The sequence below is a fragment of the Podarcis liolepis genome (assembly GCF_965112155.1).
Source record: "Podarcis liolepis genome assembly, chromosome: 17".
In the NCBI taxonomy this organism is placed as follows: Eukaryota; Metazoa; Chordata; class Lepidosauria; order Squamata; family Lacertidae; genus Podarcis; species Podarcis liolepis.
Window position 1 is genome coordinate 33,282,850 of NC_139571.1, and position 21,507 is coordinate 33,304,356.

The 21,507-nt window shown below is 44.9% G+C and overlaps 2 protein-coding genes across 2 annotated transcripts in view; one reads left to right on the forward strand and one right to left on the reverse strand.

Moving 5' to 3' along the window:
- CHRNB3 (cholinergic receptor nicotinic beta 3 subunit) overlaps positions 1 to 9,365 on the forward strand; it is a 35,121-nt gene extending 25,756 nt beyond the window's left edge. The window contains exon 7 of the transcript XR_014520495.1: positions 9,326 to 9,365. The gene's annotated coding sequence lies outside the window, so the exon portion shown is untranslated. The remainder of the gene's footprint in view (positions 1 to 9,325) is intronic.
- On the reverse strand, positions 804 to 15,859 carry CHRNA6 (cholinergic receptor nicotinic alpha 6 subunit). Its single transcript, XM_083481521.1, has 6 exons — positions 15,285 to 15,859; positions 11,009 to 11,148; positions 10,114 to 10,158; positions 8,490 to 8,599; positions 7,374 to 8,361; positions 804 to 2,132 (listed from the first exon to the last, which is right to left on the reverse strand). The coding sequence occupies exons 1-6, from the start codon at positions 15,361 to 15,363 to the stop codon at positions 2,010 to 2,012; spliced, it is 1,485 nt and encodes a 494-aa protein (XP_083337647.1). The 5' UTR covers positions 15,364 to 15,859; the 3' UTR covers positions 804 to 2,009.
- Between the last annotated feature and the right edge of the window lie 5,648 nt (positions 15,860 to 21,507).

Sequence of the window (21,507 nt, forward strand, 5' to 3'; positions counted from 1 at the left end):
TGTTCTTGTAATGGACAGTCAATCCTATACTGCTTGCATGTTGCTGGTGGAAGAATAAACTAGCTTGAATTTGGGCACACAAAGAGCAAGCCTGAGTAGGTGAGCTGTGATTTGCAGCCCTTGGCTGATGATGAAGGTTCCTTGAGCTGTGCTGCTCTTTGGGGGCTTGCAGGACTAGTGGTTCTGCCAATTGCTTTAGGAGTCTACTTCCTTCCAACACACTCTTTTTGCATGTTTGCAAATTAGCAGGCTTCTGTAAGTCTTCAGGGCTCTCCTCCCATCAGCAGGAAATTGACTTCATTTAAAATAAAACCAACCAAACTCACCTCTTGGAACTTCCAAATGCTTGGAGAATTAGAATGAGCCTCCCCCCTTTCCCCCATATGATCATAGAATCATAGAATCATAGAGTTGGAAGAGACCACAAGGGCCATCGAGTCCAACCCCCTGCCAAGCAGGAAACACCATCAGAGCACTCCTGACATATGGTTGTCAAGCCTCTGCTTAAAGACCTCCAAAGGAGACTCCACCACACTCCTTGGCAGCAAATTCCACCGTCGAACAGCTCTGACTGTCAGGAAGTTCTTCCTAATGTTTAGGTGGAATCTTCTTTCTTGTAGTTTGGATCCATTGCTCCGTGTCCGCTTCTCTGGAGCAGCAGAAAACAACCTTTCTCCCTCCTCTATGTGACATCCTTTTATATATTTGAACATGGCTATCATATCACCCCTTAACCTCCTCTTCTCCAGGCTAAACATGCCCAGCTCCCTTAGCCGTTCCTCATAATGGGTGATATAATATGATATAATGGGTATTCAGAAAATATTGGCAAGAGTAATAAATTAGTAAGTTAAAATTCCTTCTGTATATCAAGTTTAACCATAACAAAAAGGAGCACATGGACATACATTTAAGGGAAAGCTCATAAACAGACGTGACTGGTTTTTGCTCCGTGGTTATAATTCGCCTCTGAGGAATCATGCCATTAGTGCGTCTCAGAATCCTGTTAGGCCAGTCAGAAGCATTTTGCAATGTTTACAACCACAGAAGAATGTGATTCCAAAACAGGCAACAGTCGCAAACAATTAATATTGTGTGGGTAGCTTCCTTAGGCTGACTAGCACACTTTATTTTATTTTGTTAGGACTCCTCAATATTTCCTCTTGTCCCACTGCTTTCCCCTGGGGGGAAAACTGCTCTTTAGCGCTCAGTCAGAGCAAACAGCAATTTGGGTTTTCTCCAGATAGCAATTTGTTCCAATCTATCACTAAAGGGCAGTTCTTCCTTTGGAAAGGAAGGGGTCAACTGGCACAAGCGGAAGTGCAGATGAGCTCTCATGGAGGATGGATGACACATCTCCAATGGATTCTCCAATGGATTTTGAAAAATGCCTGCAAATGTGGAAATAGGATGGCTGGGAACATTTTCTCCTAATCATATAGCCATGCTTGCTCAAGCTGGTTCTTGTTTGGCACACCTTGAACTAGTTTCTTCAAAGAAACAATGCACCAAGAGCCTACAAATGAGCCACTTAAAAAAAATATCCAATCTACTTCTTATTATAGATGAGAATGAGGCATGTTGCCTAATGACATATTTTCAAACAGGTTCCCTAGAAGCTTACCAGGAACCGTTCATTCATAGTGTAGAAGCAATGTGTGGCTAAAGTGGAGCAGTTGATGTGCTCCAGAACATACTCCTTGTTCACCAGTGGAGAATGCTAAGCTGGCCAATAAGTCCACTCAGTGCTCAATGGGTATAAATGAGCTGCACACTCTAGAATCGTTTACAACAAGCCAGGGTTCCATAGCAGATGTGCAAAGGTTCCTCAATGAGTAAGCCAATGTGGACAAGGTTCCCTGAGGGTGGAAAATGTGAAAGCCAATAGAAATAAAGAAGAAAGCACTGCTCTTTTGACCTGAGGTGAAAGCAGACATTCTACTGCAGGCGGACGACTTGAATATAAAACTGAAAGGTACACGTAGAGCAAAACTTGAACAGTCAGTGAATTATTTGTCTGCTATCAGGGGTTGTAGGAATAATCCCGCAGTCCCAAATACACAGAGAATTATGAACACCCACAGGAACACTCTGTCAATTACCATGGCAACGTATTTCCAGTCATCTTCCACCTGTAAACACACAAGAAGACATATCATATTTAATGTGCCAGGTTTAGACACAATTCAACTTTTCCCAGGCAATAAAACATTATCAGCTTGAGGGTCTGCTGAAAGAACTGTTTTGCCCATTCAATTGTGACATTTTCCAGCTTTTGTCTTGTGAAGATGCGCATGGAACTGGAGCATTGTGAAGCGTTGACATGTCCTAGTATCACTGAATTCAAGAAGCTTAGCTGAAACCCTGCTGACTTCAGGACCAATGCTATGCCCATTTTGGAATAATTGTATTAGGAAACTTTCTTTAAGGCAAGCATCAGACATCTTCCATCTTCAGCTCTTTTAGACCAGCAGAGAGAAAGTGTGCATGATTTAGAGGTCCAAACAAAGCTGAACAGCAATGTCCTTTTCAGGAAGCTTTCCTCAACCTTGTGCCTTCCAGATGTTTTGGACTACAACTTTCCTCAGCCCCAGCCAACTCAGCTGTGGTTGATGGAAACAAGTAACCCCAAAACGTCTGGAGAGCACCACATTGGCAAAGGGTGTATTAGAGAATTGTGAACCATGTTTTGGAGCCCTGGACTTATACATAAATGACATTCTCTTCAAACCTGATTGCCACTAGTTTTAATGGAGAGCCACTTGGATGAAGAATGCTAAATGCGCACAAAACCAGTCCCCCAGGACCTTCAAGCTTAATTAATTTATTGTGGCATCAGCTTGACAACTGAGTGAGATATGGCTGACTAAAACCTCCTGCTTGAATGCTTCCTGCTAAGTCCACTCAGACCCATACTCCTGTTTGGTAATGACAACTGGGAATACAGACGAAATCACTCTAAGGTCCATGTTTGGGACCCAGGCCTCCATTTGCTCATAAAATGTCTGCCTGTTATCTTGTTCCCAGGGCTACCAGTAATGTCAATTTCCCTCTTCCAGGAAGTACAGTACTGTTCCGTTTTATTACAGTGCACTCTTCAAAGAGCTCAGTGGAAAGAGCAAGATGGAAGATGGCCATCCTCTCCCTGCATTAGGAAGCTTTTCAGTAATTCCACTACAGTCAAAGACCTCAAACTGGCTGGGACCCTACGCTGTAGCTTACTTAGCATAATGGTTAATCCAGGCTTGGCCCCAAAGCTCCACTTCAACCCTATGTTTGTCTTTTGGCTCCCTTTCAAGACAGCTCCTTTGTTCCCTTGCATCAGCACAGCTCTACAGAATTCAATAGGGCTACATTGATTGACCACCACCCTGGGATGAGGGCCTCCATTTCTGTAGAACTTCTAAGTCCATATTCAGTGTCTTCATGCCAAAGAAAATGATACTTAGCATGAAATATTTATCCCTTTAAATACGCAAACCTATTAGCATAATTGCTGAGTCCCATTTTTAAAAGCTGTTGCTCCCGTTTGTTTACTTACAGAGATGGCCCCACAAAACAGTGTTATTTAACTAGCAGCAAAATGCCCACCCAATGATAAGAAGGAGTTTTGCTGGTTGCTGCTTATCACTAGGTGCCCATCTTCACGCCTGATCCTTTGCTTCCAGGATGGCCAGTGTATAGGGATTGGCAATGTCAGCGACCTGCTGAAACCCATTCCTGGCGGTGGTTGACTGCTTAATCCCAGAGCTTCCTAGACCTGCTACTCCACCTTCTTGCTGCTTCTGCTTATTCACCTGCCTGCTCAAAGTGAGCAAGCAGTGAGAAGATAGAGGAGGAGGAGGAGCTGCTGCAAGCTTTTTCCTTTCCCTCTGCAAAGTGGTACAAACTGGTCCTAGAGGGAGAGGCAAGTGACTGGGCAGTGGAAAGAGTGCCAAGGAAGTTGAGAGCTCCCAAGGAGGGAATTTACTGAGGACACTTTGCCCAAGCACCCCTAAAACCTGAAATGGGCACTTCTTCTAGACCTGCTAAACACTACAGTCTTTCCCCCCTGTCATTAGTGTTGGGTTTGTGGATTGCTAGACATACAAATAGATATGAGATGAAGCTGGAGATTGGTACAATGGTTGCTGATGTCAAAAAGGCACTGTTTTTTTCCACTTCAAGCCTGGCAAAGTGGCATTATCCCAGTATGCAGGTAACTACATACTGGGGCAAAATGTTGCAAGCTTGCCAAATGCAGTCAGTGGACAATTTCACTCCTGCTAGCACTGGAAGAGTAGGTGGGCTGACAGAGAGTCATGCGACTATTTAATAAGACTATTTAATAATTTGTTAATAGTTATGCCCATATGGAACAGGGAAGAGGCAGGGGGACAGATCCAGAGTGTTTGGGGCAACCTGGTCAGATGGATGGGGTATAAATAATAAAATGATGATGATGATGATGATGATGATGATGATGATGATGATGATGGAATAGGATGTCCCTATTTTCATCAGAGAAATGTTGGAGGTTATGAGGCAGGTCTGGGAAAAGACTCATATTTGAACCCTTGGAGAACTGCTGCCAGTCAACATAGATAATATTGACTTAGACAGGGGTCAGCAAACTTTTCAGCAGGGGCCTGGTCCACTGTCCATCAGACCTTGTGGTGGGCCGGACTATATTTTGAAAAGAAAAAAAAATATGAACGAATTCCTATGTCCCACAAATAACCCAGAGATGCATTTTAAATAAAAGGACACCTTCTACTCTTGTAAAAACACACTGATTCCCAGACTGTCCACGGGCCAGATTTAGAAGGCGATTGGGCTGGATCCGGCCCCCAGGCCTTAGTTTGCCTACCCATGTCCTAGTCCTAGATGGACCAATGGCCTGTCTTGGTATTGTTCCCAGGATATTCTCTCTCTCTCTCTTCAACAGATCCCTCTTCAATACAGTACAACAGGGGTTGCCAACCTTTCTGGGCCTGTGGCCCGTTTGCAAAACCAGAGAGAGACTATTGTGTGTACAACACACATGCTGCAATCAAGCACACAACACAGCCCATTCTATTGACACTAACAGAATGCTTCTTCAAGCCTTATTTCAGTGGGAAGAGGGGGGCCTGTGTTAGGGAGATCACAAGAGCCCTGAGGACCAGAGAGCCCAGGGGTGAAGGCTGAGGGGAAAAGGGAACATGTTTGCACTTGCATTAGATGCTTTTTCCTTACTAAAATGGAAAAGCTTTCCTGGTATGCATAACCATTGCAGTGCTGCCCACATAAAATCACAGGCTTGTTCCCTGAGGTGCAGTCTTCGTTTCTGTTGAAACCGTAGGGAGCTTTCTTCCCTCAGCAGCTCCCATAGTAATTACATTATTTACATTACAACAGCTGTTCAAGGATCCTACTGAGATTAACATCCCCGTTGTGCTGCCACGTTCTCAGAAAGACGCCAAACGCCAAAATGCTTCTAGCCTAAGTACACAAGACAGATGGGATCTGGGGAAGGTAGGAGATGGAAGCACCTCCATATTATAGCAAGGGCTCTGAGGTAAAATAAATGGCAGCAGCAGTTCTTAGACACTGGAAGACTACTGTTATGACATGAGCCTGGAAATCAGCGACAGCCAGGACTCTGAGGAAGAAGGGGAAGGGCTGTAGTTCAGTCAAGGCATGTCTGCTTGACCTACACAAGGTCCCAGGGCCAACCCGCAGCATGAACAGGTAGCACACCCTCCAAGTGTCCTTATTTTCCAGGCACAGTCCCAGATTTACAGAAGCTATCCTGGTTTCTGATTTGATCCTGGAATGTCCTGCTTTCCCTTGGGACGTCCCTATTTTCATTGGAGAAATGTTGGAGAGTATTGAGTTCTGCAACCCCCAAGCCAAGGAGATAAGTAACTATACAACCTTTAGAAGACATCTGAAGACAGCTCTGCAGAGGGAAGCTTTTTGTAATGTTAATGTTTTATTATGTCTTTATGTATGTTGGAAGCTGCCCAGAGTGTCTGGGGCAACCCGGTCAGATGGGTGGGGAAATACTACTACTACTACTACTACTACTACTACTACTACTAATAATAATAATAATGGAATAGGACACCCCTATTTTCATCAGAGAAATGTTGGAGGTTATGAGGTAGGTCTGGGAAAAGACTCATATCTGAACCCTTGGAGAACTGCTACCAGTCAACATAGATAATATTGACCTAGATGGACCAATGGTCTGACTTGGTATTGTTCCCAGGATTCTCTCTCTCTCTCTCTCTCTCTCTCTCTCTCTCTCTCTCTCTGTGTGTGTGTGTGTGTGTGTGTACACAGCCTCCATCAGATTTATTTAAGTGCCTCTGCTAACAGGCATTAGCCAGCTTCCCATGTTCCTAAGAATCACCTGGATCAGGAACACCACTGGTGCAAACTGTGGAGGTGCTCTAAATTCAGGATTTGGCCCCAGCGCCAAGCCAGAGTCTGTCAGTCAGGTGCCCCTTGGACCAGGGGCCCCTGATTGAGAATCCCCACAGACAGCACCCCTTAAGCCGCATTCCCCTGAGGAACTACTCTTTTCACTGACATCGGTGCCTGCTCGCCAGTGTGACACTGGGCATGTACCCATTTAGCAATGCTTCCCCTCTCTTCTGGAGTTCTACAGAGTTATACTAGAGCTCAGAAGGAGCTGCATTTCATTTCAGGGAGTGTCACTGTTTGTCCTGGAAAAAGGCCTTCCCCATTTTCCTTACTGACGCCCTGAGAACTTACATGGCACCAGGGCTGGCATCAATCAAGGTTTTGAGCCTTCTGCCATTGCTTGTGTTATGCCCCAAATTTATTGATGATGATGATGATAACAATAATAATAATAATAATTTATTTACACCCCACCCATCTGGGTGGCTCCCAACAGAGTATTAAAAACACAAAACACAATAAAACACCAGACATTAAAAACTTCCCTAAACAGGGCTGCCTTCAGATGTCTTCTAAAAGTCAGGTAGTTTTTATTTCCTTGACATCTGATGGGAGGGCGTTCCACAGGGCGGGCGGCACTACTGAGAAGGCCCTCTGCATGGTTCCCTGTAACCTCATTTGTTGCAGTGAGGGAACCACCAGAAGGCCCTCAGATCTGGACCTCAATGTCCAGGCTGAACGATGCGGGTGGAGACACTCCTTCAGGTATACTGAGGACTTTTGAGGACTTTTGACCAATACCAGGCTGTTGTTGGACTATAACTCCCATCAGACACAGCCACCCTGGCTGATGGTCAAGCATGATGGAAGTTATAGTTACAGCAACAGCTGGAGGGTACTGTGTTGGGGAAGGCCTACCTCAATAACTCAGCTGCTGGTTCTCAGATACAAATTCATTCTCAAGACACCAGAATGCTTACCTCTTTGGTCTCATTCTGACTCCTCATGTTTTCTGCGATGAACTGGACACTGCTAATTACTTCTTTGACCTCAGGGGAGTATTCTGCTTGCTCAGCCCCCCATTTAGCCGACTGGTGGCTTGGTCTCCTTTTCTTACCCGTGGACGGTTCACTGGGTTTGTCGCAGTGGCAGCATCTGTGCTCGCTGTAGACTTTGGCTTCCCCTGGGTCATCGGCCTTTGGCTTGCTGGATTTAGCGGCACCATTTTTCTTGGTTTTCTTAGGCTGGGCTTCAATGTGTTTCTGGACGGGTCTCTTCATCATCAGGACTTTGGGCAGGAGACGGAGGAAAACGGTTTTCACCCACTTGGGCATTGTGTGAGTCATCGGAGTCCTGTAGTGGATGTTCAGTACAAAGACCGTGACGACGATAGAGAGAGTAACGAATATCATGGTGAACAGCAGGTATTCTCCTACCAGAGGGATTACCAGAGAGGTAGAGGGGATTGTCTCTGTGATTACCAACAGGAACACTGTCAAAGAAAGTAGGACAGAGATGCAAAGAGTCACTTTCTCTCCACAGTCCGATGGAAGGTAGAAAACCAATACAGTCAGGAATGAAATGAACAGGCAGGGGATGATCAGATTAATGGTATAGAACATGGGCAGCCTTCGGATATAAAACGAGTAGGTTATGTCGGTGTAGATCTCCTCACAGCAGTTGTACTTGATATCGTGTTTATAGCCAGAAGCATCAACTATTTCCCATTCGTTATTCTCCCAAAGGTCGTTCATATCCACTTTGGAGCCAACAATTAGAAGGTCAATTTTAGCTTTGTCGTAAGTCCACGACCCAAATTTCAGGGAGCAGTTTTGGTGATCGAAGGGGAAGAAGGTAATATCCATGGGGCAGGAGCTTTTAAAGATGGCGGGTGGCGTCCATGTGATGGTACCATCATATTTGAGAAGAGCTTTGGTCCGCCCTTCGACCTGGAAATCTCCAACGGCACTGGAAATGCAAACACAAGGCAGTCTTAAGTTGTACCATGCAATATTAATACAGAAGGATTTGGTTTGGTTTTGATTATATATATATTTTTTAAAAGCTGTAAAATGATGAGGAACTAGAGTTCATACTTGTTGTATAAGACAATATCAGGTTTCCATATTTTATCCGCTGGCACACGGATAAACTCAATCCCTTCGTATTCCATTGGATTCCACCGCAGTTTGTAGTCGTTCCAAATCTAAAAGAGAGAAAAAACTAGATTTTGGATCCTAGAAAATTCACCCTGCACCTGCAGCTTATTTTCGGGGCTTTTGTTGATATTTTTTCCTTCACCCAAAGCCTCTTTGTTTAGCAAGATTGGATTTTGGGCATGATGGCTATGTTTGAGATTGGATTTTGGGTATGATGGCTATGTTTGAGATTGGATTTTGGGCATGCTGGCTATGTTTGAGATTGGATTTTGGGCATGATGGCTATGCTCTACCTCCACTGTCTCTGAATGCCATTTGCTAGGAATCAGAGGTGGGCCAAGTGCTGCTTCACTTAGGTCCTGCTTTTGGTGTCCCCACAGGCATCTGGTTGGCCACCATGAGAACAAGATGCTAGACTTGATGAGCCAGTGGCCTGATCCAGCAAGCTCTTCTTCTGCTCAAACACCACTTGAACATGAATGTCACTGTATTGCCTTAGACAACAGTGTTAGACAACCAGGCAGAGGGCCTTCTCAGCAGTGGCGCCCGCCCTGTGGAACGCGCACCCATCAGATGTCAAGGAAATAAACAACTATCTGACTTTTAGAAGACATCTGAAGGCAACCCTGTTTAGGGAAGTTTTTAATGTTTGAAGTTTTCTCATGTTTTTAATATTCTGTTGGGAGCCACCCAAAGTGGCTGGGGAAGCCAGATGGGCGGGGTGTAAACAATAAATTATATTATTATTGTTATGAAGATAGAATAGAATACAGTGGTGCCCCGCAAGACGAATGCCTCGCAAGACGGAAAACTCACTAGACGAAAGAGTTTTCCGTTTTGGAGGTGCTTCGCAAAACAAATTTCCTATGGGCTTGCTTCGCAAGACGGCAATGTCTTGCGAGTTCCTGCTGGTTTTTTCCCCTTCCCCCCTTTTTCTAAGCCGCTAAGCTGCTTATCAGCTGATCCGATCAGCAGATAAGCCGCCAAAAGCCGCTAAAAGCCGCTAATAGCGCTAATCCGCTAATCCTTCAATGGGCTTGCTTCACAAGACGAAGAAACCGCTAGACGAAGAGAATCACAGAACGGATTCTTTTCGTCTTGCGAGGCACCATTGTAGCTTCATATATTTTTATTCTATTTTAATAATTTTTATACCACTTTATACCATAGTGTCTAAGCAGTATACAAGGATATACCATACATAATAAAACCAGTTAATAATAATAATAATAATAATAATAATAATAATAATAATAATAATAATTTAGATTAATATACCTCCCTTCATCATAAGAACTCAGGGTGGCTCACAGACTGTATGTTAAATTTTTGTAACTCATCCTGGGACCCTTGGGTGTAGGACGGGTAATAAACCAAAATAATAGTGATAATAATAAAGACCACAGTAATCCATGAGTGGTTGATGTTGTGACAACAAGATCCACCCTCACAATAGATTCCTGCTTCCTTATGCCAGGAACTGTTTTGGAGCCATCCCAACCATAACTTTGAAGCCCAACACTATTGTGAAATACACCCTAGCGGGCAAATATCCACTTACATGTCGCAGCCATAGATTGGTTTCCATAATCTGATTGACTTCATCCTAGAGACAGAAGAGGGCAAATGATTTACTCCTACAGTTGTGTCATGGGGCTGCTTCACACAGCCCCTTAGGGTGCAGACAGGGGTATGGGAGGCAATCTCAGAGGCTTCTATGGGCCCTCCTGACTGCAGGCAGAACAACAGCCCAGGAGAGATCAGGCACATTTGTGGAGGGTAGGTCTATTATCAAGAAGAAGAAGAGTTTGGACTTGATATCCCACCTTTCACTCCCCTTCAGGAGTCTCAAAGCGGCTAACAATCTCCTTTCCCTGCCTCCCCCACAACAAACACTCTGTGAGGTGAGTGAGGCTGAGAGACTTCAGAGAAGTGTGACTAGCCCAAGGTCACCCAGCAGCTGCATGTGGAGGAGCGGAGAAGTGAACCTGCTTCACCAGATTACGAGTCCACCGCTCCTAACCACTACACCACACTGGCTCTCACATTGTGTCCCCACCAGATGTACTCCTCCTCCTCTAACACCCCATATACCACTAAGCTAGAGTTATTGGAAGGAAGGCCAAGACATTGACTCATACAGAGACACAATGTCTCCACAATGAAGTGACTGAATGAGCCAATCAGACACGATACAGAGACGCAGCAGGATTGCCGGCTCTCAGCTGATTGGAAAGAGACAAGGCCGGACTTGTACACAACGACAGAGACGTAAGGGGCGAGTGGATGCATCAGCTCCCAGGGAGTGAACTGACATCTAGATCCACACAAAATCTAGACTTCCATTACTGAAAAAGTGGTTTTGAGTTCAAAAGTAAGGGTGCGTCTTCTATGACCAGGAGGTTTGGATTGCACAGCACTTCACTATCTGGCTGGCACCGCACAGTTAGCCTTACCACATTTGCAAGCTGTGTAATTGCCACTTCAAAATACACTGTAACTGGATCTGACACGTTTTCCACAGGTCTGATGTATTGGTTGTAACGGGAGAAGAGTTTGTGAAACAGCCTTTCTTCAGATTTGCATGCCAAGCCATCTAGGGAAGAAAAGGAAATAGCAGAAGGAAGAAGTCACTGAACACGGGGCAAGAAAATGGAATAATAATAAAAGATAAGCCTCCAGACATTTGAATATTCATTCATACCTTTTAAAGGTTTTAATCACATCACAATACCAACTGCTGCATGCTGAATTAATGCCTGATAAGCCACCGAATTATTCTGCAGCAGAGAGATTTGGTTCTGGCGAGCACCTGTCTCTTACATACAAACACAACTGGATGCACGGCAATAGAGCTGCCCAAGGATTCATACGTGTGGCAGTGTCACGATCGATAACACTGGCAACACAATGGGTGTGGTTGGCTAAACTGTGGCCTGGGGTCAGGGCCGGATTTAGGTTTGATGAGGCCCTAAGCTATTGTGGGACGCGGGTGGTGCTGTGGGTTAAACCACAGAGCCTAGGGCTTGCCGATCAGAAGGTCGGCGGTTCGAATCCCCGCAACGGGGTGAGCTCCCGTTGCTTGGTCCCTGCTCCTACCAACCTAGCAATTCGAAAGCACGTCAAAGTGCAAGTAGATAAATAGGTACCACTCTGGTGGGAAGGTAAATGGTGTTTCACCAGAAGCGGCTTAGTCATGCTGGCCACATGACCCGGAAGCTGTACGCCAGCTCCCTCAGCCAATAAAGCGAGATGAGCACCGCAACCCCAAAGTCGGCCATGACTGGACCTAATGGTCAGGGGTCCCATTACATTTAAGCTACTGAAGGTAATGGGGCCCTTTATATGTCCAGCTGTCCTTTGCCAACAACAAATTGTTGCTGTTTTTGTGTTGAATATATGCTATATACAGATAGGTAGCCGTGTTGGTCTGCCATAGTCAAAATAAAAAAATTCCTTCCAGTAGCACCTTAAAGACCAACTAAGTTAGTTCTTGGTATGAGCTTTCGTGTGCATGCACACTTCTTCAGATACACACTTCTGAAGAAGTGTGCATGCACACGAAAGCTCATACCAAGAACTAACTTAGTTGGTCTTTAAGGTGCTGCTGGAAGGAATATGCTATATAGTAATTTATGGACGTAATAGGTATCTAAAGCCATTTGCACATAACAAAAAGTAATTGATATGGAAATGAGCAAACCAGTGATATTTTAGGGAGCTGGCTAGCAGGCGGGACCCATTACTTACATCATAGGAGCCTACACAACACAAAACACTGTTGCTGTATGTAGGTTTTATTTTATTTGTTTTTTATCTTATATTTTGGGAATGTACATCCAGTTTTTTTCCTTTAAGTTTTCTGGGGGCTCCCAAGAGAGTGGGGCCCTAAGCTATAGCTTGTTTAGCTTATACGTAAATCCGGCACTGCCTGGGGTTCACACATGCCTATGGATTGCTCAAAAGTGGTATCATCCGATGCTGTTGCATATTGGGTGGTTTCGTTTGTTTGGCGCGATGGTAGGCAACCTGTCCTGGATAGGTTTGCACTCCTTCTCATGGATCGGTGTCAGTCTGGGAGCGCACATCGATCCAGCCTTATCCTTAAAGCCCTATATGCCTCAAGGCCTGTGTAACTGAAGGAACACCTCCTTCACTTGCAAATGGGAGAGCCAACTGCTCTACTGGCACTGGCTCCTGTGCCTTTATCAGGAATATTATTTATTGACCATTTGGGATGTGAAGGGAGAAATACAAGCTTCAAAAGAATTACTGGGCTAGCCTGTGCAAAATGACTTGGTCAAGCTAGGGCCATTAAGGGCTATTGAGAGCCATTGGCAATGCAAGAGAACTGCCCTTCCCCTTTGCCATGAAGTGTGAGCAGAGACTGGGGGTTTGGAATGTTGCCAAGGTAACTGGGTGTGAGGTGACAGGAAAAGAGTCTTGAGCAAGAGTTGTTGGGAAGAAGAAGAAGGAAGAAGGACTGGGATCCATCTTGGGCAGGCTGGCTGAAGGCCACAAGTCCCTCTTGAAATGATCATGCTGTAAGATCCGGACTCCCTCCATGCAGACTGAAGGTGCAAATTGGCGAATAAACCATATTTCTTAAAGCTACGGCAGACTCCGCCATGTCTCAGTTTTCCAAAGGACCACAGATCCTGGGCCTGGAACCTCATGGGCTCTTGCCACCACTTGGCAGAGAGAGGAGGGGAGGCACCTAACTTTTGTAACATTATTTATTTGGGATACACCCACCCCACCTTTCCATTTAGGGGGGAAAAAACCCACAAGAGGCAGCTGTCATCATATTAGCAAGTGAGACTAACTTTATTCAGATGTTATATGAATGAATGGCGAGGGAGAGTAAGGATGCTTGTATCTGGCCTCTGTGTAAGTCCTTAGAAGGTCTGAAAGTGCTTCTGCCCCTATAACTGTATGCATTGAAGTTAGGTGCCCATATAATGCTGCCTCACTGCCCGTCAGCATGTTAATACCATATCTGAAAAGGGTTAATGCTGTCCCTCAGCATGTTATCTCCATGCTGCCCCTCAGCATGTTAATACCATATCTGAAAAGTGTTAATGCCTATCTCCATGCTGATTTCACCTGCTGGCTTCTGTACATTATGGTACTTTGGAAGACACAGGAGCAGGCCAGACATTTTGGGGGTCAATTGGCAAGTACAGTCATACCTCGGGTTACGAACGTGATCCGTGCGGGAGGCACGTTCGCAACCCGCAGCATTTGCAGCCTGAAGTGCTGTGTCTGCACACGCGCGTGATGCGAGTCGGCGCTTCTGCGCATGCGCATGATGCCATTTTGTGCTTCTGCGCATGAACGAGCACCGAAACCTGGAAGTAACCCGTTCTGTACCAGAACGGGTTATTTCCAGGTTTGGCATGGTCCACAACCCGAAAACGGGCAACCCACAACGTTCGTAACCCGAGGTATAGTCTGGAGGAGAAGAAGCTGCTGTTAAAGGCAAATAACATTTTTGAGAGGGTGGTGGGAAAGCTGACAAGTCAACTTCTTGAATCTCAGCCTCTGTAACAAAACAAAACAAAAAAAAGTTTGGGAATTGTTGGCTAACAAGCATGAGTTGCAAGTGGGTTTGCTGACATTTCAGTGTTGCTTTTAAAAAAACCCAGTCTTGCTCCTAAATTTTCAACAGCAGCCCGACTTGATCAAATTAAGCAGGCAAAGTCTTTTCCATTACCAATTTCATTGCCAGGTTCGCCAGGATAATTTTTGTGCACATCGCTGTTTTTGTTAAAGGCAGAGAAGCAAGATCGGGCTACCCTAGCTGAGAGAATGGCATTGATCTTCCTCTTAAATTCAGCCTCAAAAAGAGGGCCTTGCATATTTTGGCAAGCATGACTCGACAACAGTTTGCGAAGAAACTGTAGCACTTTGGTATGAGAATCCGTCTGGGTTTTTTTCTTGGTCCTTGTCCTCCCTTTTCTCTTGCCAGGTGGCCCCAATCCACAAAGTGCCATTTGCAACCAGATGCTACACAGCCTTGCACAAAGGTAAGTTCTGCTGAGTTTAATAGGGTTTACTCTCAAGGAGGTGTGCATAGGCTTGCACCTCTCCAGCAGCAGCTTAGTAGTTAGAACATCTGGTTTGTGTGTAGAAGGTCAGGGTTTAACCCCTACCATCTTCCGGCAGTGTCCCCTGAGTGAAACCCTGGAGAGCAGCTGCCAGCCAGTGCTGGCAATACTGAACTAAATGAACAAATGCTTAGATTCCTATGTTCAGTCTGTGTGGAAGAAACAGAGGCCAAGAATCCCTCGCAAAACAAAACCACTTCGTCTTTTGAAATAGCCACTTGTGTTTGGTGTTTTGAGACAGGATCTCTGCCCAACCCTCACAGGGTTGTTGTGAAGATAAAAGAGTGTGTACCCCACCTTGAAGAAAAGATGGGGGTAGAAGTGTAACATTAAATAACAAATAAACAAACTTATTTCCAGATAGATACATCTCCCCCACTTCAATTAAACTAGATTATAGAATATAGAAACCTCATACTTTGAATTCATAAATACAGCTGCCTCTTTAACCAAGTATTTGGGTCACCTACCTAGCATTCCAAATAATAAAAAGCACGCATACAACAATCTTTTCTTTTGAGCTGGATTCAAAAGGATTAATCACCAGCATTATAAATGTCTAAAGAGAAATATAGGGCAGGCTGGGGGGTGAGGAGAGAGACACAAGATAAAAGCAACTTACCTTGAAGGAGGATGAATAACACGTTTGCCCACAGATAGAAAGTGAAATAAAGAAACCTCAAGCATTTCTGAGAAAGCATTGTCCGACGAGCACAGATGCTCTTCCTTCCAAGAGAGGAAAGAAAGAAAGAAGAAGATGATGGGGAGGTGAATAAGTCCCTCAGATCTTCAGTGCTGCAATAAGTAGTTCAGTTTAGCACCCCAAGCTGCAGCCATACACAGACGATGGTTTTAAATAAACGTGCCATCCTTTGAGAGAGGGAGGGAATCTTCCATAGAAGGAAGAGTTTTACTGCCTGCTCTTTAAGAGGAGACAACATTGACGGATATCAGGTGACTCCTCACATTTCACAAAAGTGTGTGTGTGTGAGAGAGATGTGTGAAAGAGAGAGAGAGAGAGAGAGAGAGAGAGAGAGAGAGAGAGAGAGGGAGAGAGAGAGAGGACTGCACAGCAGAGACTGGCTGCATAGTGCAGAAGGCAGTTCCCAAGTACGGCTCCGAGACTTGTGCAGTGCTGCAGTGTTGATCTGACTCAGGAATCTACCTTTTAAAACTCCCCGGTGTTTCATTTTGGCTGCGGAGATATGGTGGGCAGTGTGTGGCTCAAACCAGGTTGCCAACTTTAGCGCTGGCTCAGTTTCTGTGCTGATGCAGATGTGGCAGGCAGAAATGGAAGCAAGGGTAGCTTTTCCCAACAGGGAGATTGAGGAGATGGAGAAAAGCTACACCTGCTTCCATTTCTGCCTGTCACATTTCTGCTTTGTGTATTTTATTTTTTGTAATGGCTTTGGCTATTTTGTCAAATATTTGTACAATTCCTACATCTGCTTAATATCTGCATACTGAGTGGCTGTTTTAAAAGCCATGTACCTAGCACCTTTGTGGGGGTCATCTATTTTTCATTTGTTATGTTGGTGCTGTTTTTATCATATTGTTAATATTTGGTCCTGTTCCCGCCAATAAGACCCTGGCTGGATGAGTTTCATGAGAGCTCAGTTGGTATGGTGGCTCAGAGCAGGAAGTCTCTCATTCAAAGGCCACTCCCATGACAAACTCAATGAATGGCTTTAGGCTGCATCTGTTTCCAGAAACTATGCATACAAATGAATGTGCATAGGTGGGGGGTTTGATGTTGTAGATGGTGACCCTCATGGTTCATCTCCGTAGGGAGGTCCACATTCCATATACAACCCATACACAAGTGGTACATTGTACAGTTAGTCACATGTGACCTTCAATGAACATACTGTCTCTCAGACCCTCCAAGTGTCTCTATTTTCCAGATTTTCCTGTCCTAGATTTACAGCAGCTGTCTTGGTTTCCGATTTGATTCCGGAATGTCCCACTTTTCCCTAGTACATTCCGATTTCCTTTGGAGAAATGTTGAAGGGTATGGAGTTATCTGACCCCCTAAGCTGTCTGAAGCTCCCAGCTCCACCTGGTACGCAGGCTAAGACCCTACCTGCCCGTGAACTGTCTCGCCAGAGTGGTGCATGCTCTAGTTATCTCACGCTTGGACTACTGCAATGCGCTCTACATGGGGCTACCTTTGAAGGTGACCCGGAAACTGCAATTAATCCAGAATGCGGCAGCTAGACTGGTGACTGGGAGTGGCCGCCGGGACCACATAAACCAGTTCTGAGAGATCTGCATTGGCTCCCAGTACGTTTCCGAGCATGATTCAAAGTGTTGGTGCTGACCTTTAAAGCCCTAAATGGCCTCGGTCCTGTATACCTGAAGGAGCGTCTCCACCCCCATCGTTCAGCCCGGACACTGAGATCCAGTGCCGAGGGCCTTCTGGCGGTTCCCTCATTGCGAGAAGTGAGGCTACAGGGAACCAGACAGAGGGCCTTCTCGGTAGTGGCACCCGCCCTGTGGAACGCCCTCCCATCAGATGTCAAAGAGATAAATAATTACCTGACATTCAGAAGACATCTTAAGGCAGCCCTGTTCAGGGAAGTTTTTAATATGTAACGCTGTACTGTTTTTAACACTAATTGGGAGCCGCCCAGAGTGGCTAGGGAAACTCAGCCAGATGGGCGGGGTACAAATAATAAATTATTATTATTATTATTATGAAGGTAACCCTGTATAGGGAAGGTTTTTTTTTAATGTTTAATGTTTTATTATGTTTTTATATGTGTTGGAAGCTAACTAGAGGTAACCCAGTAAGATCTGTGGGGTATAAATGGTAAAATTATCATTATGGAATGGGACATCCCTATTTTCATCAGAGAAATATTGGAGGGTATGGTCTCTGTGTACACCCTGTGTATAAATCAGCAGGTGTACACCTTTCCACAAAAGCACTTGTACATGTGCAGTAGAGACAGCTTGTGCCTGTGTTCAGTGTAGCATATGAACAAGCCCAGTGTCTGAAAAGAGAGTCTAGGCAGGAATGCACACAGGAATGCCTATGAATAGACAGGTGCCCGCTTGTAGCATTGTTTCAATAAAACTAACATGGAGAACATGGTGGGTGGGTGTAGGGGCAGAGCCTGTCACCACAACAGTGATGTCATCAGGGTAGGACTTTGGAGCAGGCACTTACTTAGCAGAATGAGTAGGCTTAGAGCCCAAATGCCTCAAGGGTGGCTCACTACATTTCGATTTGCAAGTGGAGAAAAACATATTTCTATCTAAAGAGGTGGGGCGCTGTAAGACTATTAAAGGCCCCATCTACACGATACATTTACAGCAGTATCATACCACTTTAAATACAGTGGTACCTCAGGTTACATATGCTTCAGGTTACATACGCTTCAGGTTACACACTCTGCTAACCCAGAAATAGTGCTTCAGGTTAATAACTTTGCTTCAGAATGAGAACAGAAATCGTGCTCCTGCGGTGCGGCGGCAGCGGGAGGCCCCATTAGCTAAAGTGGTGCTTCAGGTTAAGAACAGTTTCAGGTTAAGAAAGGGCCTCCGGAACAAATTAAGTACTTAACCTGAGGTACCACTGTAGTCATGACATCTCCCACTGAATCCTGGGAAGTGTGGTTGGTTAAAGGTGCTGAGAATTGTTGGGAGTCCCCTGTTTCCCTCACAGAGCTACAATTCCCAGAGCCTAAGTCCGGAGTCTGGAATTACCTAACTATACCACTGCAATGTGGTATAATTAATTCCTACACAGACTCATGTCTGGTAAGGGCTTATGCTTCAGCCTCAGCCACAACATCGGCAATATCGAGGGTTGTAAACACTGGCCTACCTTGTGGAAGGGACACTTAAAACACAAGGTAGAAATGCTAGGTATGGCTATTACTGCAGTTGCAAAAAAACAACAACACGAGTCCTCGTGGATCAAATAGCTACAGCCCAGAACTTGTACCATCATCACAATTCATAAGACCACAGACTCAGTGTTTCCCCTCACTGAAAGTCACTTAACTTATTGAGTCTCCAGGCACCAATTCATGATGTAAGAGCCCTTAGGAGGTTGCAGCCAGGAAGCAATCTAGCATTTGTGAGGACCAGCTCTATGCATGGTTGGCAAGGTCATGGGATCTATGGCAATCTCATGTGCAGAGGCTCTGCTTCTCAAAAGTGGCATCTCAGCATCAGTGTTGCACTAGAAGTATGCAAGAGCTATGGAAGGGGTAGCCAACATCTTGCTATATCTCCATCTGATGTTGTGGACTAGAATTCCCATCATGCCTAAAGACTGACTGGGTGGGGCTGTTACAGTTTTAGTCCAAAATATCTGGAGGCCGCCCCGTTGGCTTTCCCTGGGCTATGTGCTCGTGGTCATGTAAGTAAGCATGCTGGAACCACATCTGGGTATCGTTCATTTGGAGGCCTCATACATGGCGGCTCCACCTGGAGAGTGTGCATGAAGCTGCTGCAAGAAGAACAATGACAGCAACCTGGGGGAAAGGCCACTCATCAGGCTGCTCCCACAAGCTGATATATCTACTGCTGTGTCGTATGCAGTAGATATATCAATGAAAACATATGATTGTTCCAAGCTCAGAAGAAAGCATCGCCTAATTTAACACAGTGAACAGCCACAACGCCTCCAGATGCAGCAGACTTCAACTCCTACCATCCTGGGCTTTTACTACAAAGGAATTTCAGAAATAGACTGGAAAGAGAAGTTGCTGAATTGCAACTCATTACCAAACTTAAAACCATGGAGAGACCTGGTCTGAACAAAGACATTGGATTCTTATCTCATTATACATGACTAAGCCATTTCTCACCTTCTCACCCCTTGCCTTTTCCTGTAAGACCTATTGCAGTCGTTAAGAGTCGTCAACAGGCTCATCTCAGCTATCTGCCAATCTCCCATTCCCACCACCCTTCTGAGTAATACCCCTCCCCACCTTCTCACTATATAGAAGGATCCGGCAACTTCTGTTTCAGTGTATCTGAAGAAGTGTGCATGCACACGAAAGCTCATACCAAGAACTAACTTAGTTGGTCTTTAAGGTGCTACTGGAAGGAATTTTTTTATTTTGACTATGGCAGACCAACACGGCTACCTATCTGTAACTGCATCCTGGGCTGTTGGCCATACTGACAAGGACAGAGGCAGTAGTCATCTACACAACATCCAGAGGGCATCATATTGCTTGCCTCTGATTTAATATTGAGCATGACATTCAAGTCTTATTTTGTACCCCTGACCAGGTTATGTTTGGGGCAGATGCATACCCTCCAACATTTCTCTGATGAAAATAGGGGCATCTTATTCAGCAGCAGCAGGAACAACAACAACAACAACGATATTTATACCTTGGCCATCTGATTGGGTTGCCCCAGCCAATCTGGATGGCTTCCAGCATACAGTGGTACCTCGGTTTACATACGCTTCAGGTTATAGACTCCGCTAACCCAGAAATAGTACCTTGGGTTAATAACTTTGCTTTAGGATGAGAACAGAAATTGTACTCCGGCGGCGCAGCAGCAGCAGTGGGAGGCCCCATTAGCTAAAGTGGTGCCTCAGCTTAAGAACAATTTCAGGTTAAGAACGGACCTCTGGAACAAATTAAGTTCTTAACCTGAGGTACCATTGTATATAAAAATACAATACAACATTAAACATTTGAAACCTTCCCTAAACAGGGCTGCCTCCAGATGTCTCAGGGGTTGAATAACTCCACACCCTCCAACATTTCTCAAATGAAAATAGGGACGTCCTAAGGAAAAGCGGGACATTCTGGGATCAAATCAGAAACCGGGGCAGCTTCTGTAAATCCAGGGCTGTCCCTGGAAAACAGGGGCGCTTGGAGGGTCTGCAGATATATCATTCTGCCCAAGTTGTCCTGCTACAGGGGGTGTAGATGCCGCATGAATGTTCTTCCCCTTTAAGTTGCTGGACCGCTGTGATGGGTCGACAGTTTGTGAGGAGCTGGCAGATTACAAGGCTTTGCTAGGTAGTTTTAAAACAAGCCAGGAAATCTGTGCTAGCCCTGGAAAGCACACAGCTGTTACAGTCTTGCATGCACAATTATTATTACACTAATCCATAATCAGAGAGAGCGGAGCAGCGTTCTGCTGGGCATTATGTAAGTGCAGAGCAGCTGGGGCAATAACCTTTGATAGCTGAGGGCCAGGGGAAAACAAACAACAAACAAAGCTAACTCTATATGAATTAGGAAATGCAGAGCTCAGGTAATCCGAATGTCAGATGACCAGACATCCCAATGTAGATCTCTCGGGGGTGACACTGACAAGAACACCCACTGAAAAGTCACCAACATACCAGACGTCACAAATTGTCTGCGCACAGTATTCCGTGTTTGCTATTTTGGCTTTTCAGATTAGAATCCCCACACTTTCACCAAGGAGTTTAAGATTGCAGACAATATTACGAGGTAGGCTATTTGAGAAGCAGGGCTGTATTTGACTAAGTTGTGCCTACACAAGGATCAGTGCTATTGCAACTCATCTCCATCCTTTCCCTTAATTCCACCCCCTCATTAAATTTTTTCACACGTAACCACATAATAAAAATCCTATCACAGAAGCTGGTGTTTAGGCAACACATGCAAAATCACAAATGCATGATATAAGTTCTTATCCCAGACTACTTATTTTCATTTAAGGCAACAAATAGTTTAAGTTAACTAAAACATTTTATAATGTAAGGGGAGTGCTCTATTTTCATTTTTTAAAGCTGTACCATTCAATTACAAATAAGAATGTGTGCTTCAAACCTTGTGCCAGTTTTATTTTATTATTAAATTTTTACACAAGTGCTCTTTGCCATGCTTTGTTGT